This window comes from Dendrobates tinctorius, unplaced genomic scaffold (assembly GCF_039654945.1).
Source record: "Dendrobates tinctorius isolate UK_male_01 unplaced genomic scaffold, ASM3965494v1 ptg000155l, whole genome shotgun sequence".
NCBI classification, from domain to species: Eukaryota; Metazoa; Chordata; class Amphibia; order Anura; family Dendrobatidae; genus Dendrobates; species Dendrobates tinctorius.
Genome location: NW_027361822.1, coordinates 6070029 through 6089413, shown reverse-complemented (window position 1 = coordinate 6089413; position 19385 = coordinate 6070029). Strand labels below are relative to the sequence as shown.

General features: G+C 45.1%; 1 protein-coding gene across 2 annotated transcripts in view; it reads right to left on the bottom strand.

Annotated features, from left to right (window-relative positions):
* Window positions 1-416: 416 nt before the first annotated feature.
* The window catches only part of LOC141050982 (gastrula zinc finger protein XlCGF66.1-like), a 42230-nt gene continuing 23261 nt past the window's right edge, over window positions 417-19385 (bottom strand). For both annotated transcript variants that reach the window (XM_073547750.1, XM_073547751.1), the window contains exon 7: window positions 417-1688. In XM_073547750.1, the coding sequence (XP_073403851.1) occupies window positions 820-1688 (869 nt within the window). In that variant the 3' untranslated portion in view covers window positions 417-819. The remainder of the gene's footprint in view (window positions 1689-19385) is intronic.

The following is a 19385-nucleotide window of genomic DNA, read 5'->3' as shown; positions in this document are numbered from 1 at the left end:
GTCCGTCGGGTCAGGGCCACCCCCGACTGTCTCTTTGCTGTCCATCCCCTGGTTGAGCTCTTCTCTCTTCAACGTCTTCTACCGAACTCCTCCCGGGTCTAACCTGCCTGGAACCCTATCCTGTTCTATTTATCCCCTCTCTCACCGGGAATTCCCCTCTTGGGTTCCTATCTCCCCGCCCCCCATGACTAAGAGTTTCTCAAGCCATAAGCTGTTGTTGAGTCCTGCACTACTCCCCCCTGCCATCTTGTGGTCATTTCTCGGTACTGCACTCTCCTATCTACCTTTCCTAGCTGTCACCCTTCTATCCTGTCAATCTCCGTCTCTTGTGCACAGACCGTCCCCTCCTTCTACCAGTCACGTCTGTCCGTCAAGTCATCTTCCCCATACGTCAAATAGGATGAAAGACAACAGCATCAGACAACCCTTTTAATTTGAAATTACACAACATATACACAATATTTTATACATATGGTTCATATATAGCTATGCAACATTGATTTTAATTGCTTTTCAAAAATTGATTATTGGTAATCGTATTTTAAAAAGTGGCCAGAGCTTGCCAGTAATGATGTGAGAATACAAAATGTTGCACAATTTTTATACAATTTTGATATGCACAAACAGTTTGCAACATTTAAAGCAATTTTACGCTAGAATTCTGGTTTGAACTGCTTGATGAATCAGGGCCCTATGTTCTAAATTGCTTTAAGTTTCTTCTTTTAGATATGTGACTTTACTTAATTATAAGTATCTTCCCTTGTACATATCAATACAATTATTTTGCTATTTGATGTCTAACAAGCTTTGATTTCTCTGTTAACATTTTCCATAATTGGAATATGAAAATGGCTTCAACCCTGTATGAATTCTCTGATGTAGAAGAAGTTTGGATTTGCTGATATAAAATTTCCCACATACTGGACATGCAAATGGCTTTTCTCCTGTGTGATTTCTCTGATGTCTAACAAGTTTAGATTTCTGGTTATAACTTTTTCCACATTCTGAACATGAAAATGGCCTCTCTCCTGTGTGACATCTCTGATGTACAGTAAGACTTGCTTTCCGACTAAAACATTTCCCACATTCTGAACATGAAAATGGCTTCTCCCCTGTGTGAGTTCTTTGATGTGTAACTAGATATGATTTCTCTCTAAAACAGTCCCCACACTCTGAACATGAAAATGGCTTCTCCCCTGTGTGAAGCCTCTGATGTCTAACTAGACATGATTTATCATGAAAATATCTCCCACACTCTGAACATGAAAATGGCTTTTCCCCTGTATGTGTTCTCTGATGTGTAATAAGATATGATTTCCGATTAAAACATTTCCCACATTCTGAACAAGAAAATGGCTTTTCCTCTGTGTGAGTTCTCTGATGTGTAATAAGTGTTGATTTAAAACTAAAAAGTTTACAACATAGAAAACACGAAAATGGCTTTCCCTCCATGGCACATATTTGAGGTTCAGTAATTGTTCTGTTAGTTTCAGTTAGTATATTGGTATTTGATGAAACAGACGATGGGACTTGTTGAAAAAAATCAGATGATAGATTTTTGTAGTCGGAGGCTTGAAGTATATCTGGGGTAATGACATGCTCTTCAACTGTACCGAGGGTGACATCATGATGATTTGCTGTGAAATCTGAAAATATTGGATGACCATCTAAAGTGCTGGTTCTGTTACCTGCCAAAATAAAACTGATATTGTTATTTTTCAGTAATGGTGCCTTGAAATTCTCTTACTATTCACCTTGATTATTGGGCTCATCCAGGTTGAGACATAAGAAAACAAGAAAAAAATATTTCATACTAATTAAACTTTCATGGTGATCTGTGCTGGTTCCTGTCCCTTCTGTTTTTCTTTTTCCACTTCGGCTGCTGGGCAGCACTGTGCTTTAGGTTGAGGGGTGACGCGTCATAGTTGCAGTCCTGTTTTATTCTTTGGTGTTGCTAAATCAGGGAGCAGTGGGGTTAATTCTCGTCTGATCGTGCTCGATTGGCCTGAGCCATTTTTTGATCGCTGGTCTCCCGCTGGCCAGCATGCATCGCGTAGCAGCGAGAGACCAGCGATCAGCAACGCTGGACGCTGGTTTCTAATGTAAACATCGGGTATCTCGGAGCCACGGCTCTTGGATACCCGCTGTTTACCTTGGAAACCGGCGTACACGCTGGTTTCCAAGGTAAACATCAGGTATCCAGGAACCACGCGGCTCTTAGATACCCGATGTTTACCTTGGAAACCAGCGTGTACGCCGGTTTCCAAGGTAAACAGCGGGTAACCAAGAGCCGCGGCTCCTGGATACCCGATGTTTACATTAGAAACCAGCTTGCTCGCTGGTCCTGATCACTGGAGGGGCTGTCTATGTGACAGCTCACCAGCGATCAGCCTAACGATGTCCCCGCTATCCCATCCATGTCGGATTGTTGGTGGGATCGCTGGGACATCTTTATGTGTAACAGGGGCCTTAAGTCTAGATTCCTGTAAGGTTATAAAGGGTGAAGGCCAGGATAACCTCTGGGTTCAGGTAAACAGAGTGGCTGTCCGTAGACATTATTAACAGCTGTCAGGCTTCCACAAACAGTGCATTCATGACAAGAAGTAGGAATACAGTGAGGTAACTAACTAACTTCCTAAATAACAGTAAAGTTTGCATTTCAAATTACAATGCATGGATGAAGGTTTCAAAGGAGTCCATCACATCCAAAATGACTAACCATAAAGTGATTTAGGGGACTTCACCCCTATAAAATCATACTAGCATTGTGTCTGTTACAGTGTGGGAGAAAATAACTTTTAATTCACATGTAAATGGGTGGGCTTTGGTGCACTCATGATGTGGACAGGAGCTGGGTGCACAATTACACCCCCTCAATTTGCATCTTGGAGACTACCCTAGCCTGTGATGGACAGTGCTCACTCCTAGTGTGAAGATCGCCCTGCGTGTGTACACATGCGCGCTAATACTGGCTGTGCTGGCTGCACACGGTGGCTGGTTGCATTCTCCTTACTGGAACGTCCATGTTGATTCCTCTCGTATCACTAAATAAATTGTCTAAAAGGCATATTGGGCATGACAGACTAGCTTTGTTAAGGAAGTGTAGGTGTTAATGTAACTGCACAAATATTACTTCAGGTCTCCTCTCATGCTGTATGTTTAGGTGATCAGGTGTAACAATTATGTGGTTACTATGGAATCTGTTTGCGTGGGATAAAACAAATCTGAGACCAAAGCTGAGGCAAATGATTGTATTTAACAAAGTAAGAAGTGGAAAAATGATAATTACTTACCGGTAATTTGATTTTCCAGAGCCATGACAGCACCGCACATGAGAGATGGTATCCGCCCCCAGGAACAGGAAACCTGTAGCAGAGATAAAAGAAGGGGGCGGCACCTCTCTCCTCAGTTTGTTTCAGAGTATGCAAGGTAAATCGCCTTATTAGTTGACATGTATTTTTTATTTGATTAAGTCACTCTTACCACCTTCTTTTGTTATATTATATATTTCTATATATATTTTTCTCATATACAGTCATATGTAAAAGTTTGGGCACCCCTATTAATGTTAACCTTTTTTCTTTATAACAATTTTGGTTTTTGCAACAGCTATTTCAGTTTCATATATCTAATAACTGATGGACTCAGTTATATTTCTGGATTCAAATGAGGTTTATTGTACTAACAGAAAATGTGCAATCTGCATTTAAACAAAATTTGACCGGTGCAAAAGTATGGGCACCCTTATCATTTTCTTGATTTGAACACTCCTAACTACTTTTTACTGACTTCCTGAAGCACTAAATTGGTTTTGTAACCTCATTGAGCTTTGAACTTCATAGCCATGTATATCAAATCATGAGAAAAGGTATTTAAAGTGGCCACTTGCAAGTAGTTCTCCTATTTGATTCTCCTATGAAGAGTGGCATCATGGGCTCCTCAAAACAACTCTCAAATGATCTGAAAACAAAGATTATGCAACATAGCTTTTCAGGGGAAGGATACAAAAAGTTGTCTCAGAGATTTAACCTGTCAGTTTCCACTGTGAGGAACATAGTAAGGAAATGGAAGAACACAGGTACAGTTCTTATTAAGCCCAGAAGTGGCAGGCCAAGAAAAATATCAGAAAGGCAGAGAAGAAGAATGGTGAGAACAGTCAAGGACAATCCACAGACCACCTCCAAAGACCTGCAGCATCATCTTGCTGCAGATGGTGTCACTGTGCATCGGTCAACAATACAGTGCACTTTGCACAAGGAGAAGCTGTATGGGAGAGTGATGCGAAAGAAGCTGTTTCTGCAAGCCCGCCACAAGCAGAGTCGCCTGAGGTATGCAGAAGCACATTTGGACAAGCCAGTTACATTTTGGAAGAAGGTCCTGTGGACTGATGAAACAAAGATTGAGTTGTTTGGTCATACAAAAAGGCGTTATTCATGCGCTGTATTGTTGACCGATGCACAGTGACACCATCTGCAGCAAGATGATGCTGCAGGTCTTTGGAGGTGGTCTGTGGATTGTCCTTGACTGTTCTTACCATTCTTCTTCTCTGCCTTTCTGATATTTTTTCTTGGCCTGCCACTTCTGGGCTTAACAAGAACTGTACCTGTGTTCTTCCATTTCCTTACTATGTTCCTCACAGTGGAAACTGACAGGTTAAATCTCTGAGACAACTTTTTGTATCCTTCCCCTGAAAAGCTATGTTGAATAATCTTTGTTTTCAGATCATTTGAGAGTTGTTTTGAGGAGCCCATGATACCACTCTTCATAGGAGAATCAAATAGGAGAACTACTTGCAAGTGGCCACTTTAAATACCTTTTCTCATGATTTGATACACCTGGCTATGAAGTTCAAAGCTCAATGAGGTTACAAAACCAATTTAGTGCTTCAGGAAGTCAGTAAAAAGTAGTTAGGAGTGTTCAAATCAAGAAAATGATAAGGGTGCCCATACTTTTGCACCGGTCAAATTTTGTTTAAATGCAGATTGCACATTTTCTGTTAGTACAATAAACCTCATTTGAATCTAGAAATATAACTGAGTCCATCAGTTATTTGATATATGAAACTGAAATACCTGTTGCAAAAACCAAAATTGTTATGAAGAAAAAAGGTTAACATTAATAGGGGTGCCCAAACTTTTACATATGACTGTATACATATATTTGTGCATCACACAACCTTCACCAAGATAGGGCGGGAATCAATACGGTGCGGTCATGGCTCTGGAAAATCAAATTACCGGTAAGTAATTATTTTTTCCCTTCCTCATGACAGCACCACACAAGAGAGGAAGAAATAGAAGAGACTCCTAGGGTGGGACAACAGCAGATAACACCTTCCTCCCAAAGGCAAGATTCGAGAGCCGTAGATCTAGCCTATAGTGACGGAAAAAAGTGGATGGTGAAGACTATACTGCTGCTTTGCAAATCTGTTCTACAGATGCATTTGCACTTTCGGCCCAGGATGTGGTTATGGCCATTGTAGAGTGAGCCGTTACACCCAGTGGGGGAGTCTTACCTGAGGAAGAGTAAGACAGTGAAATAGCCATATGAAGCCATCGTACAATGGTTGATTTTGAAGCCTTTTTTCCCCGTTTGTCCCCTGGAAGGAGAAAAAAAGGTGCAAAGACTGCCACCATAATTTTGAGACCTCTATATATTGGAGTAGGCAACGTCTGACATCCAAGCAATGAAAGGTTTGCTCTCCCTGGGATTTTGGGTTGGCACAAAACGAGGGCAAAATTATTTCCTGGTCCCTGTGAATTTTGGAATTGACCTTCGGGAGGAAGGCTGGGTCAGTTTTAATGATTACTCCGTCATCCAGAAATGTAGTGTATGCGGGATTTACAGAGAGAGCTTGCAGCTCGCAGACCCGCCAAGCTGAAGTCAGGGCACCAGGAGTACTGTTTTCAACGTTAATGTCTTTACCGAAATGGAAATAATAGGCTCGAAAGGAGGAGATGTTACGGCATTTAATACTAAATTTAGATCCCAGGGAGCTACCTTAGTCAGTAATTTTGAGGGTCTGGTCGTGAAGGAGGTTTGAATGCACCTACAGACCCAAGGGTGATCAGCAAGTTTTTGGTCAAACAACGCACCCAGGGCAGATACTTGCACCTTTAGGGTGCTCGTGGACAACCCACTTTCTAGCCTTTTTGGAGGAATTCCAGGATCTCTTTTATTGGAACTTCCTGGCTCATTTCGGATAACTGTCGGCCTGAGAACTCCAGGAACCTTTCCCAAATTTTTTGGTACTTGACTGGGGTGGTTACTTTTTCCTGCTAGCGAGCAGTGTGGTCACCAAGAGCCCTGAGAATCCTTTTGCTAAAAGGAGTCCCCTCTCAAGTTCCATGCGGTGAGATGGAGTCTGTGCACTTGAGGATGTAGTACTGGGCCCTGGTGAAGTAGATTCGGGATATCTGGGAGGATCCATGGGTCTGAGATAGACATGCGTCTGAGCCATGTGAACCATGCCCTTTTTGGCCAGAAGGGTGCAATAAGGACTACTCGTGCCCTGTTTTCCCAAATCTTTTTCAGGACTATTGGCATTAACGGAAACGGGGGAAATGCATAATCTGGGCGAAATTCCCAGCGGTGTAGCAGTGCATCCACCCCTTCTGGGTGTTCTCTTGGGTTTAGAGAGTAGAACCTGTTTACTTTCCAGTTCCTTTTTGTGGCAAACAGGTCCACTTCTGGTGTGCCCCAGATGGCACAGACCTTCCCAAATATTTCCAGATTTAGGGACCACTCCCCCTGGTGTAATACATTCCGGCTTAAGAAGTCGGCCAGAAGATTGTCTGTCCCTTTCAAATGTGTCCCCGTCAGGGACAGGAGATTGTTTTCTGCCCACATGAATAATTTTTTTGTCGGTTTATTTAGGCTATGGCCGTACTGTTGTTGGATAAAATTGCAACATGTTTGCCTTAGATTTCTTCTTTAACCTGAAGAAATGCCCGCTTTACAGCTGCCAGTTCTTTTAAACTGGAGGATGCTGTCCTCATTGAGGGTTTCCGTTGGCCCTGTAGAATCCTGTCCGCTAGGTGTGCTCCCCAACCTAATGGACCTGCGTCCGTTGTTAGCACCACCGGGTTTTGAACAGACCAGGGTACTGCCCTGCTTAAGTTTTCGGTGCTCAGCCACCATTTTAACGAGTTCTGAACTTGTGGCACAAGATTATCTTCCGATTCAAGTTGCAAGGGTCTTTTCCCTGCTGGCCAAGATCTGTCACTGTAATTCTCTTGTGTGGCTTTATGCCCACCGAACCGCCGGGATTCTCGCTGTTAAGGGACCTAGAAGTGACATCGCCCCTCTTACCATTATGGCCTGACCAGTTTGTATTTGTTGTATTTTTGATGAATGGTCCGATCTTCCTTTCTGGGAGGACACATTGTTGTTTGACTGAATCTAATTGAATTCCGAGGAATTCTTGTGTCTGGACCATAACTAACCTGGATTTTTTTTTTTTTTAGTTTACCATCCAGCCAAACCTGGTTAATATCTCTAATACTTTTGTGACTGCCTCTCCACAATTTTCCTTGTTGTTCCCCATGACGAGGACATCGTCCAAATAGGGTACTAGCAGTATGTTTTCTTTTCTCACAAAGGACGCTCTCTCTGAGATGATCTTTGTGAATATGCGAGGGGGCACTGACACACTGAAGGGAAGGCATTGATAATGAAGATGAGTGGGACCTGAGCAATCTCCACTACCAACTTTAGGTATTGCTGATGTTCTCCCCATATTGGCACATGGTAGTAAACATTGGTTAGATCTATTACTGCCATGTAGCAGCCCCGGTCGAGTAACCTTACCGCCAATTTTAAAGTTTCCATTTTGAAGCTCTCTGCCCGGATATATCGGTTCACTGCTCTTAAGGCCTGTTTCACACATCCGTTTTTTGGCATCCGCCATCCGTTTTTTGCATCCGTTTTTGTGTGAAAAAACAGATCCGTTTCCGTTTTACCGCAAACGGATGCAAACGGATCCGTTTTTTTGACGGATCCGCGGTAACCGCTAATGGAAGTCTATGGGACCAAAAAACGGATTCTCCAAAAAATGGCGGATCCGTTTTTTAACGGAAAATGACGGATTTGGACGGATTTTAAAAAACGGAAGTGTGATCCAGGCCTAAGTTGGATATTGTTCTCAGTGAACCGTCCAGCTTTGGCGTGAGGAACAGGGTGCTGTAGACTCCCTTTCCTATTTGGTGGTGTGGTACTTTTATCAGTACTTACTTTTGCATGAGGAGGTGAATCTTCTTCTCTAGCGTGGCCTGTTTTTTTTTTTTTTGGCCACATGCGTCATTATTCACTGCTTCGGGGAGCTGTGCAGACCTTTGGATAACAGATTGGTTATCCAGTTTGAGGCGGGTAATGCTGCCCACTAGTGCCGAAGTCTTCCCCCCCAACGGAATTTTGGCGGCTAGAGAAGGGGGGTGGTGGGATCCATTTTTTTTTTCCTTATCTGACGCCCTCCTGACAAGGTATTTTCCCTCACACGGGACTGCACAACACTTGACCATCGACTGGAAATCTGCGGCCCAACTTTTTGCCATAGTGCTCTGCTGCCCGAATTTGAAAGGGCGCATGCACGGGCGGCACATTGGACGGAGTCCACCGCGGCATCTGCCAGGAAACTTGCTGCTTTCTGTAGGGAAGGTATTGCTTCTAGCAGCCTTTCCCTTGGGCATTTATTTTTTATCTGCTCATCGAGTTCCTCTAACCACTTGACCATAGCACGTGCAGTGCAAGTGGTGGGTAACCCAGGTTTAAATGACCATGTTGACACCTCCCAAGCAGATTTTAGAAAAGCATCAGCTTTTTATCAAGGGGATCTTTCAAGGCATCCACGTCTTCAAATGGCAGAGCTATCCCTCTGGAGGTACTGGCGATAGCAGCATCCAGTCTAGGAGCTTTTTTCCCCAATTTTCACATACTTCTTCATCAAACGGGTATTCACGTTTAAGTGTTTGTGGTATGGACATCTTTTTGTTGGGCTTTTTCCATTAAATGTAGTAGATTATCGTGGAAAGGAAAACCTTGCGTTTTTTCCTTTCTAAATTGCTAAACATGAAATCCTGTACTGTCTGCGGCTCCCTAGGCGTTTCAACCCCCATGGTAGACCTGACAGTTTGAGTAATTTTCCAATATCTTCGGATAGAAAATAAGGGTGACCTTCTTCCTCGTCTGAGGAGTCCGGGTCTGAGTCATCAGAGGGCTAACTCTCCCAGCTCTTCCTCTGAGTCCTCATCTGTTTGAATCTCTGTAGGGGGTTGGGTTAGGGTAGGTTTGGCAGAGCTGAGCGCAGTGTGCTGCTTTACTGTTGTTTTTACCTCATCCCGGATAATAGTTTTTATATTCTGGAGTAGGGATGGTGATTCTTTGGCCACTGTTTTCTTAATACACGAGCAACAAAGTCGCTTATCATATGCTTTAGGGAGGGTTTTCCTGCATAATGCACATCCAGCTGGTGTCTCAATCTGGTCCCGGCCCAGCCTCAAGCTACTCAGCGGCCACCACCTGACGAATGCAGTCACGCTCAGCTTAGAATGGCCGGTGGCCCAGCCTCAAGCTGCTTAGGGCCGGCCCCTAGGGAAGACATGACAGAGGGCATCATTACCCACACATTTTTGCCTTACAAAGGCACTCACCCAAACCCCCTGGATACTACGGTAGCCTCCGGGTCTTCCTCTGGGGGGAGCACTTCGGTTGCGTGGTCCGCCATGCTTTACCAGCTGCTGCCGCCTGCGCCTTGTTTCATTATAACGGAGGAGCGGTGTGCGTGCTCCTGGATCAGCTCCCTCCCGTAAGTGTCCTGCACACCGACTTCCCCCGGCTTGTGATGTTACTTCCGGTTCGACCGGAAGCCGTCCTCCATTCAGTCGGCGCTAGCGTCGTGATGGGCACGCCTCCTCTCAACTCAGCCTCCCGACAGGAGCGGCCGCCGGGGAATCCAGCGGGGGTGGATGAGCGTGGCACTGACAGCCCCCCCTGGCTGGGATTACAGGCGCGCGGGACGTGCCCAGCTGCCTTTCCCCCCACATGAACCTCAGCCTCTTGACCAGATTCCATCAGAGGGGGATCCCCCTGGAGGTATGCAGGCCTGCCACAGGCATCCACCTGCAGGAACAGGGAACCAAAACTGAGGAGAGAGGTGCCGCCCCCTTCTTTTATCTCTACTACAGGTTTCCTGTTCCTGGGGGTGGATACCATCTCTCATGTGCGATGCTGACATGGGGAAGGGAAGACAAAAGTAACAGATCTTCCTGCAATTGTAATGAAGGGCACAGCACAATATAGAAATGTTCAACAAACTGAATATCGGAGTGCGACCGCTAATACGAACCAGTGCAGCAGTAATATGATGCAGGAGTGCACATGGCACTTAAACATGGAAGTCCAGCAATAACATGAATGTGAATGCACCCAGTACTTAAACGTTTAAGTCGAGCAATACACAGATGGAGCGTTAGCAGGAGAAGGTCTCTTAATGTACTTTTTGGGTTGAAAAGTCCTGCTCAAGTCCTGCACCTCAGCCCAACAGACACAGTCCAGGAAGAAATAATGGTGTCAGAATCTATTACTGATCACAGCAGTTCCAGAAGCGAGTAGCTCCACACCAGAAGTCCAGACAATAGGTAATCCTGGTCAAAATCAAGGAGCAGCACAGAGGACTGAAGGCAGCAGAACATGGAGAGATAGAGCACTAAGTAACGAGCAGCAGCAAGGAGTCCAGAAGAAACAGGCTGAAGCTCAGGAGCCAACAGCAACAAAATACTCAGGCAAGGAGAATCTCCTGACCCGGACTAAAATAGCAGGACAGACAGAAAGTTCAAGGGCAGGGTGAAGTACCAGACTCCATCTTGAACAAAGGCAAAACAGGCTCCAAGGAACATCTGGAAGCCTTACATTACTCTCACCTTAGAAGCGGCCTCAGGACGAACCAGAACCAGGAAATTTCTGATGGAATAAAGCAATTTTTTGAAGAGGACAACTATATTACTTACAGGCTCCCAAGAGTTTTCCTCAGACGAATATCCCTGCCACTAAATGAAGTACTGCAGCTGATTCCTACAGATCCTAGAGTCCAGAATCTTCTCCACGACAAATTGTTCTAGTCCGTCCACCAACAGCGGCTGAGGAGGAGGCACAATACGACCATGAAAAGTATTCAGAGACACTGGTTTTAATAGGGAGACATGGAAGACAGGATGTACCTTCATGGTCCTTGGTAACTTCAGACGACAGGCAACGGAACTCACGATCCCAGAGATCTTGAATGGGGTGATGAATTTTTGTCTCAGTTTCTGTGACAGAACATTCAATTTCAAATTTTTCGTGGATAACCACACAGAGTCCCCTACCTTGAACATAGGTTTCAGAGGCCTGCACTTATCGGCAGATCTTTTTTTCCCCTTCACCCATGACAGCACACCTGAGAGAGGGATCCGCCCCGCCAGGACAGGAACCTACTGAAATGGGGCGGTACCTCTCCCCTGCTTCAGTTGGGTTCCTGTCCTGGATGGGAATCCCGTACTGACAGCGGAGGTGCCAGCCATAGGAGAAGAAAAAGGTCCCAGGCCTGTCCCGGGAAGAACAGGGTTCATACCTGCAGCGCCGTCCGTCCGTGAGCGCAGTCCACGGGTCCTCCTGGGGCTTGGTGTTTGTGCGGGCGCGGGCGGCATCTTCAAGAGGTGGCCTGATGGGAATCCGCCCCCCCCCCCGAGCTGGCCAACACTGATTCAGGACGTGGAAGTGCGACTGGGGGTGACTTCTGGATGTCGCTGACGTCACGGGTGCAAGGAATTATGGGGCACGCCCTGCTGACGTCAGAGAGGCGCCGTAAACAGTGCGATGCCGCCGGCTTTTTCTGGATGAAGAAATGAGCGGTCCGGAAGGTGGTCGCAGGGGGGAGGGGCAATATCTCACCCGGTTCGGGGCGTCCTATTTTAAGGTGGACACCAGGGTATCAGGCTGCCGGCAAAAATAGAGTCAGAGCAGCGGCAGTCGCCATCGCCAACACCTCCAGCACAATTTTCGGCTCACTGACGGCAGGATCACATAGGTGACAGCCGGTCAAGTGCCGGAAGCAGCAGTCATCCCAGCCACAGGTCTGGGGACTCCTCGGTGTCCAGAGAAGATGCATTACATGTCCCTCCACGGCTTCAGAGTCTGGTACCCTTGCTTATCAGCGGGTGGTGAGTGATTCTTCGTGAATGTTAGCTAGGTGATTAATAGGCCCCTATTGTCTGCTTGAATCTGTAGGAAAGGCCTAGGAAATCTGGGGCAAAGAAGAATAACAGAGTCTGTGCCCTGTGTAAAAGTTCCGTAGCGAAGGATTGGCAGAAGGACATATGTTCCAACTTCATCCAGAGAACCATTGCCCCAAATTTTGCAGCTAGCCTTAGGTCGGCTATTAGGTCGGAAGTGGAGGGATCCCTTAAAACTCTATTACAGAAAGGCATGAAGTGGGTTGAAGATTTTCCATCTGACTCAGACTCTTCCTCGGTGTCGTCTCAGGGTCGAGTGCAGGCTGAATCCCCTTCTTCCTCCTCCTCAGATAGTGATAGAGGAGGTAAACCATGTTTTCCTATGGAAGACACGGATGGTCTCCTTAAAGCCATCAGGATAACGATCAGCCTAGAGGAAGAAAAAAATGGCTAAGTCCCTGGAAGATTTTATGTTTGGGGGATTGCATGAGAGGAGAAAGTGATCCTTCCCAGTCAATGACAAGGTCCAAGCGCTCATTAATAGAGTGGAGGAAACCGGAGAAGTCAGGAGCCCTACCTTCCTCCTCTAAAAGGAGGTATCCTTTTGAAGAAAAGGATATGGAGATGTAGTGTCCAGGTCGTCCAAAAAAAGGCATTGCCCTTAGAGGACGCAGGGGTACTCAGGGACCCGTTGGATAAAAAAGCAGATTCTTACCTGAGACATACATGGGAAGCAGCAGCGGGGGGCGGGGGGGGGGGGGGATTAAAATCCGTAATAGCTGGAACTTGCACGGCACGTTCCTTAATGATCTGGCTCCAGCAGCTTGAAGAACAACTCGCTTCCAAGGTGCCAAGGGAGAAGATTTTTTCTGATATGTACCTATTACATGGGGCGCCAGCTTTTTTAGCAGACACATCTGCTGGGTCAATGAGACTAACAGCCAGAGCAGCTGGGTTATCAAATGCCACAAGACGTGCTTTATGGCTTAAAGGCTGCCCAGGTGATCTACAGTCCAAGGTCAAGCTGTGTCTCTGCCGTGTGATGGCCACTTTCTGTTCGGAAAGAATCTGGATGAAATCATAGAGAAAGCGAGTGACAAGAAGAAAGGCTTTCCCAGGTTCCCAGCGGATCAGAGAAGGCCGTCTTTTTGGAGGAGAAAATTCAGCCATTTTCCAGGAGAAAAGACGAAATGGGAGAACAGGAGAAAAAAGGAGTCTGGATTCATGTTCGGCGGGTCCGCCTCTACAGCCAAGAAATCCCCGCAATGATGCCAGAATCCCGGTGGGGGGGGGAAGAGGCTGACATTTTTTACTCAGGCCTGGGGAAACATCTCTTCCAAAACCTGGATATCAAACATAGTGAAGGAAGGCCTGAAGATACAGTTTTATCATCAGCCAAGAGCTACTTTAGTAATAACCCCCGTCAGGAGGGGGATAGGGGAACAGTTGGCCCTAGAAACAGAGACCTTGAGTCTCGTAGACAAACAAGTCTTGTGCGAAGTCCCGAATGAGCAGAAGGGGAGAGGGTTCTACTCGCCCCTCTTCTTAATAAAAAAAACAGACGGTTCTTTCAGGACGATCATCAGGCTATGTGCCCACGGTGCGTGTTAAAACGCACACCAAAAACCAGACTCCTTCCCAGAAATCGCGCGGATTTTACCGCGATTATGATCGCGATTTTGCCGCGATTTTCGTGTGCGATATTCAAGCACTTTCCAAGCGATTTGAAGCATCGCTTGGAAAGTGATTGACAGGTTGGTCACACTCGTCAAACATAGTGTTTGACAAGTGTGACCAGGTTTTTACTATTGAGGCTGCCTATGCAGCATCAATAGTAAAAGATAGAATGTTAAAATGAAAAAAAAAAAAAATAAAAAAAAAATAAAAAAAAATCGGTGTATATTTACATTACGGCATCCCGCGCTGCATTCCCGGGCCACAGCGTTCCCAGTAATGCCTTGCGAGACCTGTGATGACGTAGTCTCGCGTTACTATAGCGATCTCGCGAGACCGCTAGAGTCACGCGAGACTACGTCATCACTGGACCGTGGCACAAGGCATTACTGAGAACGCTTAGGCCGGGAATGCAGCGCGGGACGCCGGAAGGTAAATATACCCCGATTTTTTTATTTTTTATTTTTTTTTACAGGGCTATGGTGCCCAGGGCCTGGAGGACAGTCTCCTCTCCTCCACACCGTGGGTACCAACCGCACGTGAGACGCTTAACTTCCCGCATGGTGGGCATAGCCACATGCGGGAAGTAAGCGATTCTCATGCATTCCTATGGGTGCGGAATCGCGGCAATTCTTTGCGATTCCGCACAAAAGAATGAGCATGCTGCGATTTTTTCCGCGATGCGATTCCGCCGCGGAAAAAAGCGCAGCATTAGCACAGCATGTGCGGAATGCCATAGGAATGCATGGGGGGCGTTCTGTACATGATTTTTAAACGTTTTCGCGCCGAAAATCGTGGCAAAAACGCTTAAAAATCGCTACGTGGGCACACAGCCTCAATCTCAAAGGTCTCAATCGATTGGGTGGAAAATCATACCATCAAAATGGAGTCAGTGACTACAGCTGTAAAACTTCTACATCACAACTGTTTTATGGAGGTAGTTGATTTAAAGGATGCCTATTATCACATCCCCATCCAAGCTATCAAAAATATTTGAGGGTGGCCCTATATATACAGGGCAATCATAGGCAGAATCTCTCAGCAGATAGTACATCTGTGGGGAAAACCAGAAATAGATTTATTTGCCAACAAGAGCAACAAGCAGGTGGAAAAGTTTTACTCGTTAAACCCAAGGGAAAGGCCGTTTGCGGTAGACTCCCTGCAAATTCCTTGGGACTTCAAGATGGCCTACGCATTTCCTCCAGTAACTTTGATTCCAGCAGTGGTGAGGAAAGTCAGAAGGGAGCAAGTGAGAGTGATTTTGATTGCCCCATTCTGGCCAAAAGACCCTGGTTTTCCCTGTTGCAAATAATGTCGCTATAAGAACCATGGATCCTGCCAGAGATCCCATACCTTCTCAGTCAGAGTCCAATATTCCAAGCGCAAGTGAAGGAGTTCCATCTTGCAGCATGGAATTTGAGAGGTCGCTTCTGAGTAGTAGAGGGTTCTCTCCGGGGCTAGTTTCTACCTTGTTAAGAAGTAGGAAACCCATAACTACAAGAATCTAGGGAAGAACATGGAGTAAATTCCAACAATTCTTAGGGAAGCCGTTAGACCAAAAACCTCTGATTGTTGGAACTCTTTGATGGGACCAATCAGGGTTGCAATTGGGACTGGCTGTCATAGAATCATAGAATCGTAGAGTTGGAAGGGACCTCCTGGGCCATCTGGTCCAACCCCCTGCTCAGAGCAGGATTCGCTAAATCATCCCAGTCAGATGTCTGTCCAGCCTCTGTTTGAAGACTTCCATTGAAGGAGAACTCACAACTTCTCGTGGGAGCCTGTTCCACTCATTGATCACTCTAACTGTCAAAAAGTTTTTTCTAATATCTAATCTGTGTCTCCTCCCATTCAGTTTCATCCCATTGCTTCTAGTCTTTCCTTGTGCAAATGAGAATAAAGTTGATCCTTCTACAATGTGACAGCCCTTTAGATATTTGTAGACAGCTATTAAGTCTCCTCTCAGTCTTCTCTTTTGCAAACTAAACATTCCCAAATCCTGCAACCTTTCCTCATAAGACAGGGTTTGCAGACCGGTCACCATTCTGGTCGCTCTTTTCTGAACTTGCTCCAGTTTGTTGATGTCTTTTTTAAAATGTGGTGCCCAAAACTGGACACAATATTCCAGATGAGGTCTGACCAAAGAGGAGTAGAGGGAAATAATGACTTCACATGATCTAGACTGTATGCTTCTGTTAATACATCCTAGAATTGCATTTGCCTTTTTTGCTACTGCATCACACTGTTGACTCATATTCAGTCTGTGATCTATTAGTATACCCAAGTCTTTTTCACATGTGCTGTCACTTAGCCCTATTCCTCCCATTCTATATATGCTTTTTTCATTTTTATTGCCCAGATGTAGTACTTTGCATTTCTCCCTGTTAAAAACCATTCCGTTAGTTGCTGCCCACTGCTCCAGTTTATTTAAATCTTTTTGAATTTTCTCTCTCTCTTCTCCAGTATTAGCTATCCCTCCTAGCTTTGTGTCATCAGCAAATTTAATCAGATTACCCTCAATTCCTTCATCTAAATCGTTGATAAAGATGTTGAACAATACAGGGCCCAGGACAGAGCCCTGTGGTACCCCACTTGAGACATTCTTCCAACTGGATGTGCAGCCATTTACGACCACTCTTTGGGTCCGATCACTAAGCCAGTTATGAATCCACCTAACAGTTGCCTTGTCCATTCCATACTTAGTCATTTTTTCAATAAGGATTGTATGAGAGACTTTGTCAAATGCTTTGCTGAAGTCAAGATATACTATATCTACAGCATTTCCTTGATCCACCCAATCAGTGATACCGTCATAGAAGGAAATTAAGTTAGTCTGACATGACTTATTAGTTACAAACCCATGCTGACTCTGTTTAATCACTTCATTCATATCCAGGTATTGACATACATGTTGTTTAATAATTTGTTCAAAGATCTTTCCTGGTATAGAAGTCAGACTCACCGGCCTATAGTTGCCTGGGTCCACCTTCTTCCCCTTTTTGAAGATAGGAACAACATTTGCTCTTCTCCAGTCTTCTGGCACTTCTCCTGTTCTCCAAGAATTTTCAAAGATTATGGAGAGGGGTTCAAAAATTTCTTCTGCTATCTCCTTCAGTACTCTGGGGTGTAATTCATCTGTCAATACCCTTAAGGTTCAGATATCGGCATTAGGGGCATTATACAACCTCTCATGAACTGCAAGCACTGGTGCATAGATCGGGGATCTGGGAAGAATACTAGGATGATAACCCAGGTTGGCAAAGGGTGTTACCTTAGTAGATGCACTCTGAGGAGTTGTAACAAAACTCTGCTAGAGGAAGCAACTCCAACCAGTCATCCTGTGAATGACTGACATACCATCAAAGATACTGTTCCAGAGTCTGATTGGTCCGCTCCGTTCCGTCTGCCCATTAGTCTGAGGATGATATGCAGAAGACAGACACAAATTAACACCAAGCGCAGAACAGAATCCCTTCCAGAGTCTGGACATAAACTGCACTCCTCAATCAGAGAGGATTTGATCCAGAACTCCATGCAGCCGAAACACATTCTGAATGACCAGATCTACCATCTCCTTGGCTGAGGGAAGACTCGTACAAGGAATGAAGTGGGCAGCTTTAGTAAGATGATCTATTACAACCAGGAAATAATTCTTTCCCCCAGAGGTTGGTAATTTGACTATAAATTCCATAGAAATAGACCCCCAAGGGCTAGAAGGAACAGGTAGTGGTTGCAGCAATCCAGTAGGTGATACACGAAGAGCCTTAAAGCGTGCACATACCTCACAAGAGAGAACGTACTGTAGCTCTTCACAACCTTCAGACAGGTAAGCCACCCAAACAAATGGCTCAGGAACTACTGTGTCTTCTGTACCCCCCGATGACCAGCCAATTTGGAGTCATGGACAAACTTGAGGACCTGCAGCCTTACGACCTATGGAACATATTAACGTTGATCCCAGACCCACATACCTTTCTTGATAACTAAGTTCACATCATCAGTCGGGTTAGTGAGAAATGGGTCTGCATCATAGGCCTCCTTAATAGTCTTCCATAAATCCTTACTCTGGATGACTCCAACAAAGTTGGCATCCAACAAAATGGTCTTGGACGGGATCCCAGGTATGGAATCCATGGCATGGATTCGGGAAAAAGCATCCGCTTTCCTATTAAGTGAACTTGGGCGGCACGAATTGACAAGGTTAAACTGATTAAAAAAATAGACTCCGAGCCTGACATGGAGAAAGACTCCTAGCAGATCTGAGAAATTCCAGATTGCGATGATCCGTGAGCACAATAACTTGTTGTTCTGCCCCCTGCAGATGGTACCTTCATTCCATAAATGCAGCGATAATGGCTAGAAGCTCTTTGTCACCCACATCATAATTCTTCTCTGCAGCAGAAAGTCTATGAGAGAAAAAAAAAGCACACGGATGTGCTTCTCTCTTGTTCTTTGCTAGAGGATGGCCCCCAGAGCACAATCTAACGCGTCCACTTCCACAATGAAAGGATGTGCTGGGTTAGGGTGAAAGAATACAGGTGCAGACGTGAAACGGGTCTTAAGACAATCAAAAGCCTCTTGAGCCAGCGTAATCCACAAGAAAGACTTTTCCTTCTTGGTTAGTTGCAAAACGGGACGAACAGTTTCAGAGAAATAATGAATAAACCATCTATAAATGTCTGCAAATCCTATGAAACGTTGTACCTCTTTGACCTTTTTAGGTGCGGGCCAATCAAAAATAGCTTGGATTTTACTTGCATCCATGTTAAGCCCCTGTGGCGAGATGACATAACCCAGAAATTGAATCTCTATGCGATGAAACTCACATTTCTCAGGCTCGATGTAGAGATGATTCTCTTTCAGGCTGTCTCAAAACAGTTTTAACATACTCTTGATGTTCCCTTCAACAAATCAGAAAAAAAAAAAAAAAAAAAAAAATCGAAATATCGTCCAGATAGATTATGACAAAATGATCTAACAGATCTCTAAAAATGTCATTAGCCAGGTGTTGGAAGATTGCCAAAGCATTCCAGAGAACAAAAGGCATCACAAGGTATTTGAAGTGCCCGTAACGGCATCTAAACGCAGTCTTACATTCATCCCCAGAGCGGATCCGTATCAGGTTATAAGCTCCTTGAAGATCCAATTTAGAGAAAATCTTGGCATGTTGTACTCTTTCCAGCAGTTCAGGAATTAATGGCAAAGGATAACGGTTCCGAATGGTTAACTTGATGAGCTCCCGATAATCAATACAAGGTCTAAGAGTTCCATCCTTCTTTTTAACGAAAAGATGGGTGCTCCAGCCGGTGATGAGAAGGGGCGAATCAAACCCTTAGCCAGATTCTCATCAATGTATTCCTTCAAGGCTTGCAGCTCCGGAGCTGAACGGGTAGATTTTTTTTAATGGAATAGCCGCCCCCAGAAGTAGTTCAATAGGGCAATCATAAGGTCTATGAAGAGGAACCTGATCTGCCATTTTCTTTTCACAAATATCAGAGAATTCAT